The following is a 22,417-nucleotide window of genomic DNA, read 5'->3' as shown; positions in this document are numbered from 1 at the left end:
TGTGTATATTCGATAGAGATATATTTCAGGAAGCTTTGCTGCCGATTATTGAGGTTTATCGACATATTAAATTGTTCTAAATGTGAATCTCATATTAACAACTAGGACCTGAATTTTCACGGTCTAAGACAAATTACAGAATGTATTACTGTATTAGTATGAGAGACAAACGTGGCAACTGAACCGCTGAAATCATAAAGCTATAAAGGGAACCAAGAGAAGCAGATTGGTACATGTTACATGTTACATTATATAAAGGGTTCATGATCATGATGGTGGGCGATCATTTAGTGACAGGTCGACTGTTTTGTTTTCTGACTTGACAGATGCCTTCAATGGATTCTTTTTAAATTCGGATACTTATAAGAGATTAGATTATTTGGATTAAAAAAGCTTTGAAAATTGAAACGAAACGGGCACAAGATTAATTAGATAAACGGTTCAACACCGAAGTTACCATCAAAGTCTGCCATCGAATTGAAAGTCCCCCAATTCCCACTTCATAACCACTGTGAGCAAGTCCCCAGCCTGCAGACACCTTCATTGGTTGTTTCTTCATTACAATAGTACCCTGTCTAGTACTACTACTGATTAGGTGCGGACGACAAAAGCTACATCCGTAATTGTTCTGCCATATTACCATATTATACTGGAAGCAAATAGACACCAAACAACTCAGAATATTCCTTTTCATTAAAACGCTGTGACATCACTCGCCTAACTGGTAAACTCCAACAAGATCTCTAATAAACGTCCTTCAAATTTAATCTACGACCGAAGACACGAAATTTGTCAGTTGGCACGACATATTAAAAGCGAAACGCTAATTCTTAAAAAACATATGAAACGGTTCTGCAAGGAGATTTCATTGAAACCTTCTCCAAGTACATGTGACTAAAGTAATTAGTAGTATAGAGCAGAGTATTTACTAAGTTAGACAAGGAACATGTCCATCTAGACAGAGTGTGAACTGTAGATGAGACTTTATTTGCAAGGTGTTGGGAGAGAGCCGCGCGCGCTGCCTAATCAATTAATCAATTAATTAATCATCAACACAATTACAGCGGGCTTGTCACCCCCTCTAGGGAAACACGCTTCAGACTCCTTTACAATTACGAAGCTGTCTTAGCAAGCAGAACTAGTCACGTGAAATTACTGTACGTAGCTGTTTTTTATTAGTAAACTACACGGAGTCTAATTCAGTAGTATGTGTGCAGGACTCAGCTGAGTGGTGTGAAACTAACTGGAGGACTAAAAATACTTATTGCTTTGCTCATAGCCTGTCAGTAAGATGATCAGACACTTTTATAGTGTCAATTATAGGTTTCTACAGAAATTTATGCTGATACGTAGTTAACAGATATCGTATAACATAGATATACTTGTAGTCGGCTATATACGTCGGACACATAGAACATTCAATTTATGACTCGACTGTCTGAATTGGTTGATATTAAGCCTAGAAACCTAGAAGTTTACTCAATTGAATCGCGGTAGATTTACATGTACTAGCAGGAACCTGTCTAACCCTCAAGTGGTGTCAAGACTCAAGAGACTAAAATTATTATTACAGTGACACTGCGATGATATCATGGTTTTGTATCATGATTGAAACATTTGTCTGACTCAACCGGTCGTTTCAATTTGTATATACCTATATATATTATGATGTACAGGTAGTCAAGACGTGAGTGTTAGGGCTCTCATTGACAAATTTTTGAATCCTGTTTAATCCTGTTTATATCGTATTGCTTCATATATAGTAACATTGAAATGGAACAATGTGCTCAAAAACGCATTTGATGGGCACATTGCCAGAAAATGCCACTCAAAAGTTACAAATGAAAATCAAAAGTGAAATGATACCCGAACAAACAAACAAGATTCAAAACTCAACTGAACCCAAATGATATTTTATTCAAATACGAATGAAACCCAAGTAAATCTTGAATTTGACGTAAGCATTTAATTGGTAAAGCGGAATAAAGATCTGTTTAAAAATTCGCAAATATCATTTCACTTTTGAGAGACAAATCGAATGATTTGACAGACAAATCGAATGATTCGGAAGTGTAAAAATTGTTGTCCATCAAAAAACTCGGTATATTTGACTTAAATAAAGCTGTTAAATTACACATCGGCAAAGACAATTTGCTAATAGTATTATTGCATTAATGATCAAAGGAAGCGTAGAGTGAAAATAACTATTACAGTGATAGTTTCTTTGGGAAAATACCAAATCCATTATCTCTAGTCGATTACACGTGATGCCCATATAAGGTCATAATAAGGAGCCGTTTAAGCGGGCGTGGACAATAAGCAGACAGCTGAGCACAATCCTCATGATAAACGGTAGTGGTGGGAGTTGAGACTCGTGACGGTAATTTGGATGGATTTGATTGGTCACTGCTGGAGGCTGACAGTGACACGTGTTATAAAATAGATGGCTCACATTCCACACGGTGTCCAGCGCATAAACAATGTTTAATAACGCTACAAAACTAAACAAAGAGTCTGTGGATTGAATGGATGCAACGAAAAACATATATGAAAAATTCATGAAAATAAACAAGCAAAATTTAACGGAGAGAAAAAAATACGGTATTATTTTTACGAAATAACGAAAAACAACAATGACATTATGCTCTAAACAAGAAAATGTAGCGGGAAAATAAGATCGAAAAATATTTTAGATCGAGATGTAAGATTAATAGTTTTGTAATGAGATCATCTTCACTTAATCAAACAAGATCATTAGCAAAACTACAACAGAGATATTGTAGTGTAGCAGAGTGTAGCATATCTTAATTTGGAACAATTACCGAATCGGCTATAATAACTACTGGTAAAATGAAAAATCTATATCCCCTATCACTCTGTAACCTTGATGTCGCAATTTTTGTCTTGTGTGGTAAGAATTAGAGCTTTTATTAATAGTATTACTTTTATTGTTGTAAAATTTATTCAACATAAAGATGAGGTCTTGGTATTTATTGGAGTATAAGAGAACAGGGTTGATAGTAGTTACTACGGTGATCGACCGGGATCAATAAATAAGTAAGAAAATTTAAAAGTTTTATATTTTACCTTACGAGGAATTTCGGTGGTTAAAAAGCACCCATTTTTTTGGATTACCAAAATTTAGGTAACTGTCATTATTTCCCCCAAATTATATTTCACGTATTTTTCTTTAATTATGACTTTATCGATTTACTATCAATATAGTAAGTTATAAATATGATTCATCAAACAAATGAACACTAGTCTTCGATCATCAATTGCTTTAAAATGATTTTTGACACGCTCCATTTATCATTATGTAAGCAAGCTCTGTCACTACTATATTGGCCACGGCAGTGAAATTTCGGGAGTAGTGGAAGATAACAGACACCGTCAGTCTCTTATACCGATTAGCTAAGTTAAGCGGAGGCTAACTTTCAAAGGCTCCGGAGAAATTGTTTACAAGATGAAATAGATGATCAGAAAAGATCTTTGTATTTAATTTTCTCAAATATTGGGTTTCATTTTTTTACAATAATTAGGAGATGAAAAAAATCCCCAAATGCCTTACTGGGCCGCGCTCAGCCTGTCATTCCGCCGAATCTCTATAATAGCCTGAGGTCTCCAGGTAACAAATGCCATGATTTAATTTGGGGTACGAAATTTGGCGGTTTTCAAAAATAAAAAAATCCCATATTTTCGTTCCCAAATCATTTAGTTCCCCGGAATTATGTAGAACATAAATACGTCACGTAAGGTAGAACAACGACTACAATAAATCACATACAGTCCGACTCCGAATCAATGATTCGGCGACTCTTGTCCGACAGCGACTCGGACAAAAGTCGCTCAGTCGCTGTCGGAAAAAAGTCGTGTAACCCGAATCAATAATAAGTTACTAGTTTGTTCCCTACTCACTTAATTTGTTGTAAAATATTATTATTATTTTGTTTACTATATCTTATACTATTTAGAATTTAGATTAGTCGTTTTGTATTCGCTAGATCGCCCGTGGAATAATCTAGTATTTGCAATCTGTTTTCAACGCGCTTACTATTCTTCCACTTCCAGTTCCACCAGTAGATCAAGATGACTTTAATAGACAGATATTATCTCTTGACAGATCAAATGTTACGTGGTTACTATTTTTTCTCATAATCTCTATAATAAATTTAAAAACTATGAAAAACGAAGACATTCGATTGTCAAAACAATTAAGTTTTAAACAGCATGTTGACAAATGATCAATAAAAATCATTAAACCTACAAACATATTTAAGAATATTTTTGGCATTTTAAAAACATCCACGCGATTTAATTAAAAAAAGTTTTAAGGAGTTTAAAATTGAAAATGCAAACCTCATTTTTCAATCAAGGAAAATCTTTAGGATTTTTAAAAGAATCAAGGCTACGAGAAATTTCCGCAGAACTCTATTTTAAACTTAATGTTTGTCCAGACGTAAATAACTACAAAATATTTATCATTATTTTTAACGGAGTGGGGTGATTCTACCCTATAACTCACAAAAAAGGGGTTTGACCTCTATTTTATCTGCGAAGTTTGATTAAGAGAATATTTAAACAGAAAAAATAGCACAAATTCCAAACGCCTCTAGAGAGTCAAGGGCTACTGCCCCAAAAAGCAAACAAACAACAACAAAGGAAAATGTAATGACCAAATAATATTTGCTGCCACCATTAAATATATCTGATATCTTGATACACCAAATTGAATAAGGAAGTGGGGACACTATAGATATACGGGGAGTGGTACCCTGTTTGAATGCTTGCCTTCTCCACCGGGAAAATTAAATCAATGATCTCATTTTGCCAGGAAATACCAACAAAAATCGAATATAAGTTCTGCAAAGGTATAGACACTGATTGTACGTCATTGGTAGGGTAACTGAGATAAATACAATAAATTGATCAAGAAAATATTCGGGATATACGCGGAAACGTCTAGAATGTCGTCATCACAATTGCACAAGACTATAATAATTCTTATCTTAATTCTTAAACAAAACGTACCAAACTGATCATATTCCACGTAAAATAGTTGAGGTGGCAACCAAACTAAACAGGACTCAACCACTAATCAGATATCAGAGGTAAACAATAATTAGGTACTAACTCCTTGAAGTGAGGTATTATCGGCTATTGTAAGGGCACACTATAGATTAACCTACGAACAAGTTAAAGTGGAACTAAAGATGTTCAGTACGGTATAAGTAGAATAGATAAGTAAGAGGTCTAGCCTGACGTTCACTAACCAAATTAAAACCAGAGGTTACTTGGGATAACTGATTTTACAAGCTATCTTGTCTCGTGAAAATGCAGAAAAATCGACAAATTGTGGAGCCTCAGGCAAGCGAAGCGGCGGTGTTTTGTCCCGGTACGTTTTAGTGTTGATAATTTACATATTTAGTGGGTAATAAGACATAATTGGCAGTGGCAGTTGATTATCGCTACTTGATTATTAATTTTAACAGTGGCTGCAAAACAAGTAAATTCAGTTTATATGAGCAAAGTTTCGGCACTAATTCGATTCGTTTTTGTATCTAGAACACGCAACAATCGCTTTGGCTTCTGGCGGTGCGAATAGAGAATGATAATTAATTACATCGTCATTAACAAACAATAATAAAATGAGGTCACAAAGCAGTCTCTTCGAGTTTTCATTTTAGTTTTTCATTATCGTTAACGACATGACAATGATTTTAGTGTTCACCGTGAACATCAAATTAGTGTTCATGGTACAATGCTAATTAGCATATTTTGAATAAATGCGGAAATAAGCTAATACGCAAACTAAATGGCAGACTCCAAATCACCGTAGAGCTAGGGATGTACAATATCCGGGAAAGACTGAGAGTAGACGGATAAAATCCGGTTTAACTCTTGTTTCAATCATTAATTATTAAGATGATTCAATGTTCTGAGTTTGGTTGGTTGCGTAATTATGCATTTATCTACCACGTGGTTCATTCAGTGCTCAGGAATTACTGTTATTAAAATCCTGCCATGACATTTAGAATGCCACTTGGATCTTTAAATTGGTCCATAAATTGCCCAAAATTGAAGCAAACACATGCTAAAATCTTAGATATAGCGTTCTTATATGTCTGGGTAGACGTTGGGACGGAATCTTCATGGAGTAATTTTGAAATTAGATAAAGTCATGATCATTATATAAGGCTTGGACAAAGATGAGAATTTATAAGGTTCCCAAATTTATGCGCAAAAATTTCTCAATTGTCACTCATAAGTCATACCAGATATTTGTAATGCAGGGATTCATACTAAGCCATACTTCATTTTATACTGTGCTATTGTGCTTTATCACCATATCTTTGAATCTTTGAGTTAGATAAGTGTTAAACAGGTGAAAAAGCAAATGTCCCGTGGTTATTATTATTGAATTATTGCTTACAGTCTCTATAATACATTTAAAAGCTATAAAATTAAAAACGAAGGCATTGTCAAAACGATTACGTTTTAAACGACATGTTGACAAATGGATATAAAAAAACCTACAAAAATGTTAACGGATATTTTTAGAATTTTTAAACTTATTTCTAAGACTTAAATAATGTCAAACAGCTAAAAATGTTGTAAATAACTGTAGCCGTAACCCATCGAACAAAAAACCTTGCTTATTTGAATAACGATTTAAATAAAACTATGCACGATCCAAACTAAGATCACTGATTTGATTTACAGCGCACGGATTCTCCTAACTGAACCCGCGATTAATGATGCTATTGTTTTCGCTGGCTTCTGATCGAGTGTCTGCCTACTACTTAATTAATCCAAGTCTTCAATGTTCAAGAAGTTGAGTGTGGGTCGAAATACACCATAAAATCAAGACACCAGTTGACAAAGTGATGAGGGCATAATCGTCTAAATATATCTAAGAACTGTTATGTAAAGAACTGTTATGTGAAGAACAAATAATACAGGTTTAACATTTAACCAATATTTCTTTTAAGTGTGGCCAAAAGAGTATGATCAATAATTTCACTGTTTAAGATAAAAGATTAAACAGCAATATCACAGAGGATATTAATAACACCCTGAACATGTTCCATACAGCATAAAAACAGCTACAGTCGATAATCAGCAGAACCAACCTTGCCACGATCATGGGAACAATACTAAATCATTAAATAATAATGAGCATTTCCTCTACAAGTGGAACACTGGAACTGCACTGCTCGGAATAAATGAAGATGTGCATCATTTACTTAGAAGTGCGCTTTAACATAAGCTACCGTAGAATGGGGGAACTTCGCCATGTTTTACAGCTATTTCATGTTATTTAGAAAATACGACACGAGTACTTGAAAAAGTTTATAGCTCATATGAACAGGATTGGTAAAGCAAATGTTTTCGTATGAACCACATCAGCCAGGCATAAATAGTCAGCTAGATTGGTGCCACTGAAATCAGGGCGAAGTTACCCTGCAATATGGGGTAACTTCGCCATTCTGAAACTATACCATATTCGGTGCTAAGCACCATACCACTCGAAACTCAATTATATTTCCTTGATATACCTGCAAATTTTACTTATCTAGCTCTAGCCTGCGTGTTACAATGGGCAATTTGGTCGCCGGGGTAACATCGCCATGCTGCGGGTAACATCGCCGGGATGAAGTAGAAATGTAGTCGAACTTCGCCAATACACGTGCGTGACTTTGCCAGCCGCGCGCGAATTTCGCGCCAAACTTCGCCGAACAGATGGGATCAGAAGAGGGTAACTTCGCCATACACAAATTTGAAAACTTTATAATATCAGTTGTGTGCATCATGGCTAACTAAATTTGCCCTTAAATGAACAGGACATATGCTAATGATGTCACACAGAATTAATTAAGGATATAATTGTAAAATATGGGAAATATGCAAGCAGGAAATTTTAGCCACTTTATAGCAATATTTCATGTTGCCTGAGTTTAATTAACATAGTAAACGTTTATTTTTGAATAGGAATACCCTTATAACCATTTGTTCAACACAATACTATACAAAAACTCGATCTCCTAACAATTCAAAACAGTAAAATGATTATTTGAAAAATAGTGGCGAAGTTCCCCGACACGGCGATTTTACCCCAATCTACGGTATATAAGCGCGTCACAATCATTATCAGAATAGCAACTTATAGTAATGTGATTGTGAGGTTTTAGAAAGCGGGCGCCTTGATTATAACCATTATTTTTTATAGAGCAGTGTTCTAAAGTTCTAAGGCAGAAATAGCCCTGCAACGAGCAGAAGCCAAGATTGTTTATATGAATTTGACAATATAGGCAGACATGGATTTATGCTATTGAATGGACCCACCTTTGGCTAAATGTGAAATGCGACACTCATAATTCGGATAGCTTGAAGTTTGGACCATTATAAAAATAATAAAAAGATAACGGTATGTAGCATATTATATGCTAATCATGCTAGATTATCATCCATATTCTTAACAAATATACTATAATTGTAGACAGAAATTATCCTATAATCCTAGTTCCTACGGCAGCGATGAGGAATACTGGAAAAAGCAAGATTGCTAAAATAAATAAAAACATATAAATAGATTTATACGACAGATTGGTCTTACTTTTGGCAAATATACTATCGGCTCTTTAAGTTTATGGACGGATGAAACTGTGAATAGCGCGGCAAATTACTCGAATAAAGGCCGTTTATAAAACTAAAAGGGCCGATTAAGTAGATCAAAATGTGTTTGATTGATCGAGTCCCTGGCCTATTACTTCAGTAAGAGGAAAAATTGAAATTTTATGAAAAATATCATTATTCATTAAACAACAACAAATGTTTAAAAGAATAGTCGAATGTGAAAATAGTATAATGACTCAGTTGTTGTTTCCAGAGGACTGTAGAGTGTTGAGGACTGTGCTTTCTCACTTTTCAATTAGACGGCAAAGGGAATTTAGCACACTCGGGGTTTGACACTTGAGTTTTTTTAGACAACATGTTTCCTGGAGTACAAGCTGTACTAGAAACTTTAAATTTGATTGAAATGCGATTTTACAAGTAAGGTAATCATGGAGATTACCACGTGTCCGGAACAGAAAGGAGGGGCCGAGATATTGCACAAAGCACACTTAGAACTTGGGAAGAACCGCTTGCGTTCCACACTTTAGACGTCTACCTGCTTGCTTGGTTTAACAGTTACCCGTGAAAATATACATGAACCTTCAAGACATGCAGCCGAAAGAATTTCACAATTCTAAACAACTTTAAGAACCGAGATAAAACTATGTTTATTTGAGATTGAAATAATCGCACGATTATAAATATTTTGGCGGCCACCGCGACAGCCGAATTAACACGAGCAATATTCTTGATGTTTAAGAGCATTTAGTAAGGCGTCTGTGGGAGTCTTTATCTGAAGAATAATCAACTAAGTCTTATACCGCTCGAATACTGGTAAATTATTCGAGAACACTTTTGAGTATCAGGCGAGACTAATCTTCAATTGACTGACCGAGCCATATCTTCGGCCTCGACGACTTCTATCAAGATCGGAATGGTAAGAGGACCAAGTTTTGGGTCAAAGATCATTGAGCCATCGTGGTTTGCACGGTTATCATTGGGTCAAATATGCGGAGCAAGATGCAGTTATCTGTATCTCAGACGGCATCAGTTGATCATTGAATAATGAATATGGCCCGACTGATTATATACCTCTGAGTTCCTGACAAAATTAGTCTACAAAATGCTCCATCATAGATCTATACTAATTGACTGAGCTACCTTTTTAACAAGAATTTCGCCGCGGTAACACCACGCACGATCAAATTTCCCTAGTGCATACAATTTAATTGTTTTACTTTATTGTATCCCAGAGTGGTGTTTGGCGCATGTACAATGTAATAATCGTTCACATTATATTAGGCGTGCAGAACTTGAAAAATCCTGCGCGCATCTGAGGTGTCGCCGTCGATCTGTACGTGGTTTGGTTGTAGATCATTTCATACTTTGCGCGGTTTTGTTTTGTGATAACAATAACGATATGCGTATCATGTCACGTCATATTACTGCATCGTATGCCAACTTATTGACTGTAATAAAATATGCTGTCTCGTCTTAGTGTTATTATTTGTATCTAACATAAACTAATACATTTTGATGCTTACTCGACACATCACAGCACCATCGACTTTCGAGCCTTTTATTTGATATACGATTCTTTAAAAGCATAACGCAATCTTGATATTATAGTTGCTTCTTGAATGTAACTGTAAAGTAACATCTTTTTTCAACTATGTATTCCAATGCTTTCTACCATTCAGGGTCGATTAAGTACTGTTAAATAATCAGCCACGAGTTTATCAGCTGATATCATGATTTTATTTGTTTTGAATTGCTGAATTTATCACTCGGTAATTTATTAAGCTTGTTTCACCAAAATAACACTTAAATTGATGATTGATCCGTTTGTAACAGTCGTCAAGCACCAAAAACTCGTTGCTATGCCTGTAATTAATTAACACATAACCGGCGTCGCGCGCGCAAAATAGACTCCTTTTATACACATAATTATAGGGGAGTGGTCTATATTGCGAAGGAGCAGACTTTTGTCGACATCGTAGGACCGGCCGTCGGGCCACCTCATATATCCAAACCCGATTACTTATTCCCTACGATCTTTTTGCCTTCGGCAAGAGTAGGGAAAAAAAATTGATAAAACAACACGACAACTGAACTGTTGGAGTAGACACTGGATATTGAACAAAGCCTACCAAAGTAATAAACTGGATCTCCGGAGCTAACAGTAATAAACTGTATCTCTGTACTGTACCAAAGGAAACTGTGTCTCCATACTGTACCAAAGGAAACTGTATCTCCGTACAGTACCAAAGGAAACTCGGCAACAAAATATGGGCGCGACACAGGGAGTCTAGCTACTGCTAGGATAATCTGCTAATGGTATTGAAATAGAGACATCACTGCACCAAGTACACCTAATTAACCGGACCTTTTAAAATTAAACTTCGAGAATTACAGCGAACCACACGTGTAACTATTGGTTGCATCATGGTAACTATAGGCTATCAAAACAGCACTGTGTAACAAGCAAACGACTCTAGTCCCGGAGCTAGCTAATGTTTCAAAACTACAAATTCTATACGCTTAAACGGAGTTAAATGTTAATACTAAAATTAGACCCCCCTCTCGAGCTCATAATTATCGAGCCGTTTGACATGTTAACGATCACAACCTGGACCACAAGCAACGAACAAATTAGTTCAACGCAGTAAAGAGAAAAAGAGTTCTTGGAATTTGGCACCCGGGGAAGGTACGAGGCATCGCATTCCTCAAACCATAACCGATAATAAGTTAACAAGTACTAAAGTAGGTTAAATAAGTAGAAAAGGGGTGAAGAGAGAGGACATTGAGGTTCCAGTCTATGTGGTTGTGAGAAACGTCTGCCGTTAAACACCGAATAGAGTCCTCTGTAATGATTTTAACAAATAAAGTTATGTTGATCATGTTTATGGAGAGTAATGTGCTGATAATTTACCCTTGAAAAAGTTAACGGTTCTGATTTTTAACAAGTTTGTACGGCTATGTGCGGACCGCGGACTCATTTAGACTGTGCTTCACTCTAAACCGTAGACGTAAAATTGGGGAACGTCCTATATTGAGAGACGTCCAATTTTGTGCCTGTTAATTTCCGTTCTCATACGATATATATATATGGAAATGCCAGAAATGCTTGTTTGACACGTTTAGGATATGTACGCTGTACAGCTGATATAATTCACGCAACAGATGCTCAGATACTGTATCAACTATCAAATGTATCAGATGTATCAGATTTGCCAAGTTATTAAACAAAGGGCACCACGATCAAACCAAATATGGAGGTTAGTGACGTCACAAGGAGGTGTGACGTCACTGTGATCAGCACCATGATCCCTAATGAAATCCAAACAATCTTGTGCTCACCAATTCGACTCTATCCAACATTCTAAATGTTAGAATGACGACGAGACAGTTCCCACTTTCACCTGAAAATTATGCAAGTATAAAACTAGATCAAGATGTCAATAGCTAGTCAATGTCCGCTGACATGCCAGCAAAAAGGAGCGTATGGAAAGAACGCAAACAGCCGAGTAGCTATCTAGTGGATACCACATACCATATAGATAGCAACTACATAATATATAGCTGCTCAGCTATATGTTATTATAGCGCTGGTACGTACTGTACTGCCCGACTGTGGTACCCTACAACAGGCACACAATACTATCTCATTACTTACACAGCAACTGCTGTAGCCGGGCAACACCTTGGTACGTATAAACGAGCAGGTTAGACCTATAAAACTGTTTTTCAAATCCCTGGAGGCAGTTGGAACTGGAGATTGTAGTCACGTGGTGTGAATGCTGTGCTCTGATTGGTTAGTTTGTGTCACGTGGTGTGAATGCTGTGCTCTGATTGGTTAGTTTGTGTCACGTGGTGTGAATGCTGTGCTCTGATTGGTTAGTTTGTGTCACGTGGTGTGAATACTGTGCTCTGATTGGTTAGTTAATCCCTGGAGGTAGTTGGAACTACGGAGATGTGAGTTTTGTGACGGCACGTGTTTGTAGTGGGTAATTGGGATGAACTAAGGCTACGCTTGTAGTTGTGATCCTCGATCTGCTAAGGTTATTATACCCAATGATCGGGTTAGAGGCCGAGATAGTTCAGAAAAATAAATTGTTCACTTTAATTCAAGTCCAGTGGAAATATCAAAATAACTAAAGCAGAGTACAACTGATAGATAACGCGCTGGTATACAGAGTAGGTTGAGAAAAAAAAAACAAATAGTTTATCAGGGAAAACATTGACAGTTAAATCTAGGCTCGCTGACATGCTTGAAAAAAGGACGTATGGAAAGAACGTAAACAGGCATTACGCTTTGTTGGCTCGTTTGCTTTTATATCAAATCGGAATGGTAGTGTTGGTAATTCTCCTGCGATTCTACTCTTTGATGGTGGGTTTCGTGAGAGATAAAAAAGCTTTACAAGTTTTTCAGAAAAAGTAATTCATTTTCATCACGTCGGCCACATCAAATAGGTTAAAGTTTAAACTTACTAATTGCACCTTTCGAGTTTTGACTACCTATGCAACTCCCAGAAAGCTATAAAAAAGCGCACTTGTTCCAAAGTTAAACTTGATATGTGTTACGATAACATGATATTATGGTAACAAGAAAAAGGGGGTTGTTTTTAACTTTAGAAAATAGTGTTAACCAAGCCCTCAGAACTACCAATTTGTTACTAATCTACCACATGTAATAATAAAAAGATGAACTGCAATGCCTACAATACGAACTCTCAAGCAATCAATGTACAAATATATGCATCATTCACGTCAGGCAAATATTATACATAAGGTAAATTTAGTAACAGAGTTACAGAGAAACTATTTCAAAATATTCACACTTAAGTTTTATACACCCTTATTCCTTTATTAGTTTATTCTTGACATACGGTGATAATTTTCATAACGTTTTCCTACTTAAGCCATCGGAGGCACTGAAATGCAGTTATTTGTCGCTTTGAGGCATTCGTGAAAGCCATTGGTTAGGGTAAACAAGTTTTCTTATTAGGAGACTCGGCCGTTTTATTAGAGTCTCCGTTTTATTATTAGGAGTCTCCGTTTATATTATTAGGAGTCTCCGTTTATATTATATGCTTAGTTTATATACTAGAATCCTTAATAAAAATCTTTTTAAATTGATATTTTATAGCCCTAAGGCTAAACGTAACTCCTTAAGTCCTTAGTAAGGTTGTCGCAATTTATTTATTCAAAGTAAAACGAAGCCGTTTTCAATTTTACTGATGACATGAGGCGGACTAAGCTGAAATTGTTTTCGCGAGAAAGTGAAAAATATGAAATATTTCCATTACTTTAACATGCACCGACTAATGAGATAAAAGTTTTTTAATGAGCCCTAAATTGAAGACAATGCAGGTCTCATAAACTCGCGATCGCTTGGAAGTCTCGACTTTCACGTTAAAAACAAATAAAAATGGTTCTCCAACATCCTAAGATTACCCATATTAAACTGAAAAGAAGCAAGACGGAATTTAATCCTATCATCTACTTAGCGTTGAAAATATAGCATAACCGGGCCATTGTTAAGTTTGGACCGCTTTTGAAGGTCGGCATTTGTTGATCTAACTGATAACCAACTAATAACCAACTAATTACCAACTAATTACAAGCTAATTACCAACTAATTATCAGCTAATAACCAACTAATAACCAACTGATAACCAACTAATAACCAACTAATAACCAACTAATTACCAACTAATAACCAACCTAACTCATGTCCTGCTCCCCCGGGGATCGTTAGTCAATTTGAATTAGTTGCCTTAACATTGACACAGTCTTAGCCTTCAAGTGACAAAATGGTTGATGAGTTAATGAGGCGGTCAATAAAGACGTAATGGGTTAATAGTTATGAACTATGAAGGCTGAACAATCAAGATGACATGGAAAATGGTGTTTGGTGGTCAATCTCAGCTCTAATGCGGTTGACACAATAGTTGGGTAAAGGGTTAATGGTAATCAAGGTGGCTTTCAGATAAAGACAGCAATTGAAACATAAATAATCATGGCTAACGGCCAGTGCTGGGATTTTCATTAAACAATTTTCTTTAGTTGCGTGGATTTCATCGATTAGTGGTGAGCAGAACTTGCAGATCATTTGTTTTGGTACGCCGTTTCTACAAGGAATTTCAATAATACGGGTCTCCGCCCGGGCCCCGGCCCCCCTACCACAATCCAAGAAAATTGAATTAAAATTTGATGGAGGAGGCAGGGGGACTCACAAGAAAGAAACATCACATGCTACAATAAATAAAATACGGTAAAATGAATTCTGAAATCTGCTTCCAGAATATTCATTATGTGCTTGTGGAATGTGACAAAAATCGTAAGGACTGGAACCGCGATGAGGGTGGAAGAAAACCACCGCGGGTGGGCATTATAGCATGGGTGGGCAAGATATTTGACCACCAACTCCTAGAAATAGAAAAGTATAAACAGATGGAATTATTTCCACAGATCGCAAGCATTTCATCAAGTATAGAAGTATGGAAGTATATCTTTCATCAAGTGTAGCACTGTTATACTTATTGCTCTCAGCAGGTAGGTATACAAAATTTAAAATTTTTGAGAAGGCGATTTGATCAAAGGCTTTGCCGTTTTGTTTTCTTGCACCTTTTAAGTAGGTACGCTATATCTTGTCCATTTATATTTGATCGCTGCATAAAGAACAGTATAATGTTAATATGAATATAATAATGGTATTTGAAAGTGGAAAAATGATTTTCCTTATAATATTTTTATATTAATTCGGTAATTACCGGCCATATAGCATCAAATAAAATAATTGGACAAAACGATCCGACACCCTTACGCCTCACAAATTAAATGCAATATGTGCATTAATAATATAACATAAGTTAGGTATAAGTTAGGTGAAGAGTGACGGGTGTGAGATGACTAATCGCTAAAAAATATTTCAAAATCTCCGCGTGCGCTGAGTAATTAGGAACAGACGGTACGTCATCATGGTTAACTGTGAGAGCTGAGGAAAATGCAAATGATAATCTTTTTCAGACTATTTTCAGACTATTTGCATGTTGAACCAAATTTGTTACCGCAAACTCGGCGAAGATGGATTAAATAATAACTTTACCCATGGTACACCAAAGTAGCGATTGACAATGGAGACACACAGTCGCCCAACCATTCAGAGATTCAGTCGCACTGATACACGATATTCAAAATTTATGATCTTATCAATATTTTATTATTCTTGATCCATTATAGTCCATACATATGTTAATTTGATTGCTTGCAACATTACACGAGATACCTCCGATACAATTACGTGTAAATTGTAGGAGACATAATTTGTATGGGACATAATTTGACATACGCTGCTGCTGATTAAAGAAATAAAGAAGCTAATTTAGCATCCTTGATCAGCTGATCAGATGATAGAGTGCAAACTCTGACATTTAAATAATATATAGTTGTGCACTACCTCTGATATAACATGTTGAGGATGTAAGATAAAATAATCGCACCAATAAATAAAAGAACAGAACTATACGTCCCCATCATAACACGACGGTCACGGGACTCAGAAAGCTGAACTGTGAATAATCCACTCCACCTGTGAGACCCGGGACGACTAATTACCATCGTTTTGTGGTCTATAATCTTCTTCTTGTTTATTCATGATCCAGTAATTACGGGTCAGTGGCTTGCCAACCAGTCCGTGCGTAGATATTAACACCTTTGCACCATGTACTTTATATAAACAGGACTTACCAGTAATTTTCAGGGACAGCATTATTGGACCACGTTTGCGGGCGGATCACTAGCTATTATGATGACAGCAGGTCAATCCTCTGGTCTACTAAAGGTATTATGATACTCAACCCTCAAATAACATCTCATAGAGTCTTTGGTTTGCTTAGCAGCTGATGTTGGTAAAAGAATCCGTCAGGAGTATCACGTGACAAGCGCGCAGTGTCACTTGACACGTGGGCAGTGTCACGTGACACGTGGGCATTGTCACTTGACACGTGGGCAGTTTCACTTGACACGTGGGCAGTGTCACTTGACACGTGGGCAGTGTAACGTGACACGTGGGCAGTGTCACGTGACAAGAGCGTAGTGTCACTTGACACGTGGGCAGTGTCATGTGACAAGCTAGGAGCCCCTGCACCAGCTGTCAATCTTAATATGAGCCTGATTACTTCAGGGAGATCACCATAATCAGTCAACTTCATCTTGTGTATTGGCCACTAGAGATGAACTCACCAACAACACCTCCACGTTACACGACTTGTAGTTGCCAATGATTGCGCTGCAGGTGCCAATTTTTCTTAATAATTTGATAAGAAATTGTCATCAAATAATTAATGAAAATAACATTGAAATGCAATGGAATCGTGGCGACTGGCGCGAAGTATGTTTAGGCTGCTTAACTGCCCATTGTTTGTGAACCACCGACAATGGTGAAGTTAAATACTGAAGTCACAAAATTATTATTAAACCAATGTCAAACTTTTTACTTTATTCTCCAGTTTTGAAGATTAAAGATGGAAATTAAAATTAGATGAATTGACTGTTGAGCCAATTATAAGATCGATCGCTCTTCTTCATATAATGATGTTTCAGCGGCAAAATTCCCGTTTCAGCCTTACCACTGCACTGAAAACCAAGTACCAATATGTTCGAAAAACTTAAAGCTCATCCATTCAGTATTATATGTTTTAAACTGCTGGCATTCCAATCAGCAAGCGAAAGATCAAATCACCAAAGGATTGATGAATAATATGAGAAAACTCAAAATTGGCAAATAACCAGCCCAGTCAAATCCTTTTCACTTTATAGAAAAGGGCCGATGCTGTGGCAGAAGCTGTGCAAGATGCTGTTCAAGAACTGTTATGCGAGAGATGCTGTGCGATATGTCGCACCAAATGCAGTAGAGTTTGTTAAAATTAGCATCGCACGCTGAAAGTTACTGCACTAAAGAAACCTGAGAGCACAGTTCCTTTATAAAAAACGGTGCTTAGCACGCAAAAAAGGGGCAGATATCTGCAATCACTTACGGGATCGTACGAGGACTTTTTACGAGTACGATCCTCCTCAACCTCCTCCTCTCCCTCCTGAATAGACGACTCCATCACACACACAGTACAGCAAACATCACATGACACAAGAACAAACTCACAGACTATCAACTAACTGAAACTAACTGACAGCTCATCACATGACTGTGAAATACTCTCAGCTACGAACTAACGAACAGACGAACTAACGAACTGTGCAGACACCGTAACATGAAAATATGATCATACACAAGTCATGTACTTACGTGTGTAAACTGGAAGGCGGTTCTAGCCATTGGTTTGGCGAGAGATTACCGGGTTTGAAACCCAGAAATATCACCAAATAATCTTTGGCAAGAATTAAGGTATCTTTGAATTAATACACAGGCGAGAAACGTAAGACATCACGAAGATAATGACAGACATGACGATATATTGCTACAGGAAAATAGACACGATGAGGACTTAATAGCTTAATCGAAACTCTCAACGGAAATTGCCTGAGAGTATACTATTTATCACATGGAAAGTGTAATAATTATTGGACAAATAACCGTTAACGAGATCCGAGACATTATTATCGCATTATTGATAAGATAATTATATTAATTTATAATCAATTATAATTATTTAAAAGATATTGAAATTTCGTCTTTTTATCAATTATAAACATGACAAAAAGGAAAAATTTTGCGTGGGAAATTCACGTATGGAACAATAACCGATAACGTAATTATAATTGGTTAGAATTAGGATAGAATTTGGTATTTTAATAAATGATAAACAACACAAAAGGCCGGACAAATTTTGGCATGGGAAATTAACGCACGGAACAATAAACTAATTATAATGGATATTATCACAGTAATATATAATTGATTTTAATAAGAAAAAAATTTGTTGCATGAATAAAAATTTAAACGACATACCTTAACTTCATTGTTCTTCCCCAGGTAGCTTTTACAGCAACTCATCTGAAACACAAGATGATATTTTTAATTTAGCTCAATAAAGACAATGTCTACCATACATTTTTCCTGCTTCATTTTTCTAGCGCGACCAGACAAAATTTTTCAAATCCATTCATACAAATAGAAATTGTAAAAAATTGAGTACTTCCAGCATATGGCTAAGCTTGCATTCCCCCATTCAGTTCACTGCTAAGCTATTGGCCTTGTCAATACAGCTGATCGTAGAAATGCCGTTGAAATTCACCACAGAAGTGGTACAAAAGCTTTCACTTCTCAGCGAGCCCCGGTCAGAGGGTCTAGGAGAAGAGTAGGGTAGCAACCTTTGTTACTTTTGCAAATTTACTGAACATACCATACCAATTACCAATCTGCTAGTATCACAGAGTGCCAGAAGCTAATACAGATGCTGAGAAGAGTGTTTGACATGTTATTTGGGCTCTATCGCTGTGATCGGTGAGTTTATAAAGTAATAACGATCCCACAGGGTTAAGGGTTTCAACTTTCAAGAGATATTCGTGGAGCATGTCTTTAAACTCACTCTTCGTTTCACTGTCGTGGTACATAGTTTCACGATTAAGATAATGATAGTTGGTAATGATAGTTCCTCCATGTGATTTGTGTACCGACTTCTCTAAGTTACCAGTTACTAAGTAACCAGTTACTAAATTGCCAGTTTACTAGTACTGGTAGACAGTGGTTTGAAGTTTCCCCGTGCTGAATAGTAGAGGCTCTTACGGGCATTGTCTGCTCGATACGTTAGGGACCCCAGATACACCTTACTAGACGTATTTTTGACCGTAGAATCGATTGAAAGTGGTTTCAAGATGATTGGACTGATTGTTCTGGGGTAAAATCGCAAAAAACCGATTTTTGGGCCAAAAATAGGCCAAAAAACCATGTTTTTTGATATTTTGAGCAAGTTAATTTTGTTGGCATGTCGGCAAAACTTGCATAAAGATAGCTAAAAGACAGCCGCACAAGATTGTATAAAAATAAAACAAATCCCTCTATTTGTTCTGAGGTAAAAATCCAAAAAAGTGGTAAAAATTTTGACTTTTTTGCTTTAAGTTTGAATAATTTTTTGCAGTTGTATTAAATCAACCCAAAAATAGTCACATCGTGTTTGCCTAAATTTTTCCTTTCCGAGAAGTACCCACTTCATATACTTAATCGAAGTTTGAATATTGTCACTCCGCAAGCGTTTTTGCCAAATTTTCGACGCGCACTACGCGCAAAAGCATTTAGTTGTTATCAATTGGCACCCGCGCGTTCATCATAAATTTCAAACAGCTATAACTCAGCGAGATTATGTCCGTTCTAGCTCATATTTTCACACTAAATAGAAAATAATGTGATCTTATTGCTGACAAAATATGGATATAATTACTTTATTTGCCTTAGAGTAATAGACTGTCAAAGTTTAAAACGCGCATTGGTATAGCACGTGACTAATAAGGCCAAATTTATACTTCTTAACATATTATCGATCCTTAGACATCATACTATTGTGTCCAATTAGCGGTTAGGTCTCTAAACTCGTAGCAGAAAACACGTCTTTTTGCCCGTAAGAGCCTCTACTAGAATCTTTAAACAAATATCACCACAAAAACCTTATCAGTATAAACATCTGCCTGGTTACGAAGATACATTGTAAAGCAATTTGGAAAGATTAAGCAATTTCAGCATTTCTCCTTACATTGGTCCACAGATAATTTGATTTATTTTTAGAGGTGACTGTCAGGCTCCTTTTTCAAGGAGAAATGCTGAAAATGCTTGACCTTGCCATTAATTGAACTGAGGTTGAGTATTCCCAACTTTCAGCACAACCAGCAAACACATGAAGGTGCATTTTTTTGTTAAATACTTTTCAAATTTTACAAAATATTACCCACAGCTGTAAAATATGATACATGATACTTGCGTAGCCACAACATCTAAAATAAGGATTTCTGATCGGTACGAATTTCTGGAAACTATCCGACCTATTAGAATCCTGAATTTTAGTGCTTCAAATAATACCTTTTTGAAGGATTCAATTTTACATTTACTTCTAGGGCCACGGTTCTGATAATGAATCTGAAATAATGAATGAAAAATGCAAAGTGAAAGGCTTAACATCCCAAGTTTGATTAATACAGTTTACATTTCGGTAAGTCAAATCATTTCTGTCATGAGTCATAACCCTACACGAGGAGAAGAGTGAGATTCTCTCTGGTTTCCCCTTATTCATGTCCTATCCCAAGTTTTCAACCGGACAAATTGAATAGGACTAGGCCTTATATGAAGATACGGTTTAAACTGTGGACAGCTTGCTGGAGCCCCCCGGCCCCCCTACAAGCAAAACCTTAGCTGTTACTGCAATTCTTTAAATCCCCCACTGACCGTCGAGCGAGCTCCAGTTTATCAGTCTGAGTCACAAATAAACAGGTCTCCGCGAACTCGAGAAAAGGCTCACGAAAGGGATTTCACTTTCAGTGATCTTAACAAAGACGTTTTTACTCGGTAGTTAGTTTATAGTTACTGTAAGACGTAGGTTTGTGTAGGAGGTATAAAGGGTAAGAAAAGGGTAAGGAAAGATGCCGCTATCCAGCGCGTCTAACTGACTCACCTGCTTCGGTCCCGTCGGGACAGGTTCCATCCTGGCCCAGGCCCAGAACATTTCACTCCGAACATTTTCAACATTTTCCGTGTGGATCATTCCGACCCGGCGTTGCCTTGACATGATGGTGCTATATATAGCACACGGCAGTTGCTCTCTCTACTGTCTATATTGAGGATTGGGTCAATTAATTGATTAACTTAAATTGATCAATTTATTATTTCGATCTATAAAATTGTATGTAAATTAGCGAATGTATCAAATATCAACTAATGAAAAGTTGATCGAAAACAAGAAATTAGGACGAAATTACACAATATCTTAACAGGGCTTTATTGTCTGTTTAATAAGGGAGTAGACTATAGGAATAAGATAAAAACTGTCTATCAAAGAATCATCAACGATGCTTAAAAAACTGATATTCATAACTGATATCGAGAAAACTTCTGTTCAAATTCTATGTGGTTATGTGACAGTATAGATTACCAAATGGAGATCGGACGCTGGACAGGGTTTGGCTCTGCAATTATAGTCCACACTCCACAGTTGTCAGTAAAAATAAAGATAACTTGCTAGAATCATAAATCGTTTAACGATTTTATTCAAGTAGATAAACGAGTGACAAATACTGTAACAGGCTTCTTCACAATCACGTATTGCAAAGGCAAAGTGTGACCGTTATGCATACCAACGTCGCAAAAACTTAATAAGTACGTTACAATTTCAGCAAATTAATATTATATTCTGCAACGACAATCGCATATAAAGGTTTTACAAAATTGATTGGCAGAGATCAGGATGTTGGCGAATGCTATTTGAAAACTTACTTTAAGTTAATTAATATTTAGATACAAAGTAGTTATCAAGATTCAACAACATCCCGGCAGTTTATAGTTTTCAAGGGCTGTAACAATATAACACGTAATCTTGCAGGCGTAGACACAGAAGTCTAACAATCGTTCATTTAACGATGTGTGACGAAGTCTGATTAATTTGGTGAGTCTGAGGGTAAGATATTTGTGACGGAGAAATGTTTCAAATATAAGTTGTGCTCACTGAAAAATTATAATATCGAAAGGAAAACGCCCCGAATGAAATAATGGTTGCGATCATAAGACCGTAGCCCGAAAGTTTTTAAATTTGTATGTTAACTGTTGAGATGTCTGAATTTCAGTCATCTATCTCTGAGG

The 22,417-nt window shown here is 36.5% G+C and overlaps 1 protein-coding gene across 7 annotated transcripts in view; it reads right to left on the bottom strand.

Moving 5' to 3' along the window:
• Nucleotides 1–22,417, bottom strand: part of LOC134814493 (potassium channel subfamily K member 9-like) — an 84,089-nt gene that overhangs the window by 18,540 nt on the left and 43,132 nt on the right. For 3 of the 7 annotated variants that reach the window (XM_063822628.1, XM_063822630.1, XM_063822635.1), the window contains one exon: nt 18,587–18,631. In XM_063822628.1, the coding sequence (XP_063678698.1) occupies nt 18,587–18,631 (45 nt within the window). Of the gene's footprint in view, nt 1–17,657; nt 17,715–18,586; nt 18,632–21,236; nt 21,396–22,417 lie in introns of those variants that run through there. The other 4 variants (XM_063822627.1, XM_063822633.1, XM_063822631.1 and 1 more) reach the window with 3 other exon arrangements.

Source organism: Bolinopsis microptera, chromosome 4 (genome assembly GCF_026151205.1).
Source record: "Bolinopsis microptera isolate Bmic1 chromosome 4, MBARI_Bmic_1.0, whole genome shotgun sequence".
In the NCBI taxonomy this organism is placed as follows: Eukaryota; Metazoa; Ctenophora; class Tentaculata; order Lobata; family Bolinopsidae; genus Bolinopsis; species Bolinopsis microptera.
Note: the sequence above shows the minus strand (reverse complement) of the source record. Positions and strands in the feature narration are given on the sequence as shown.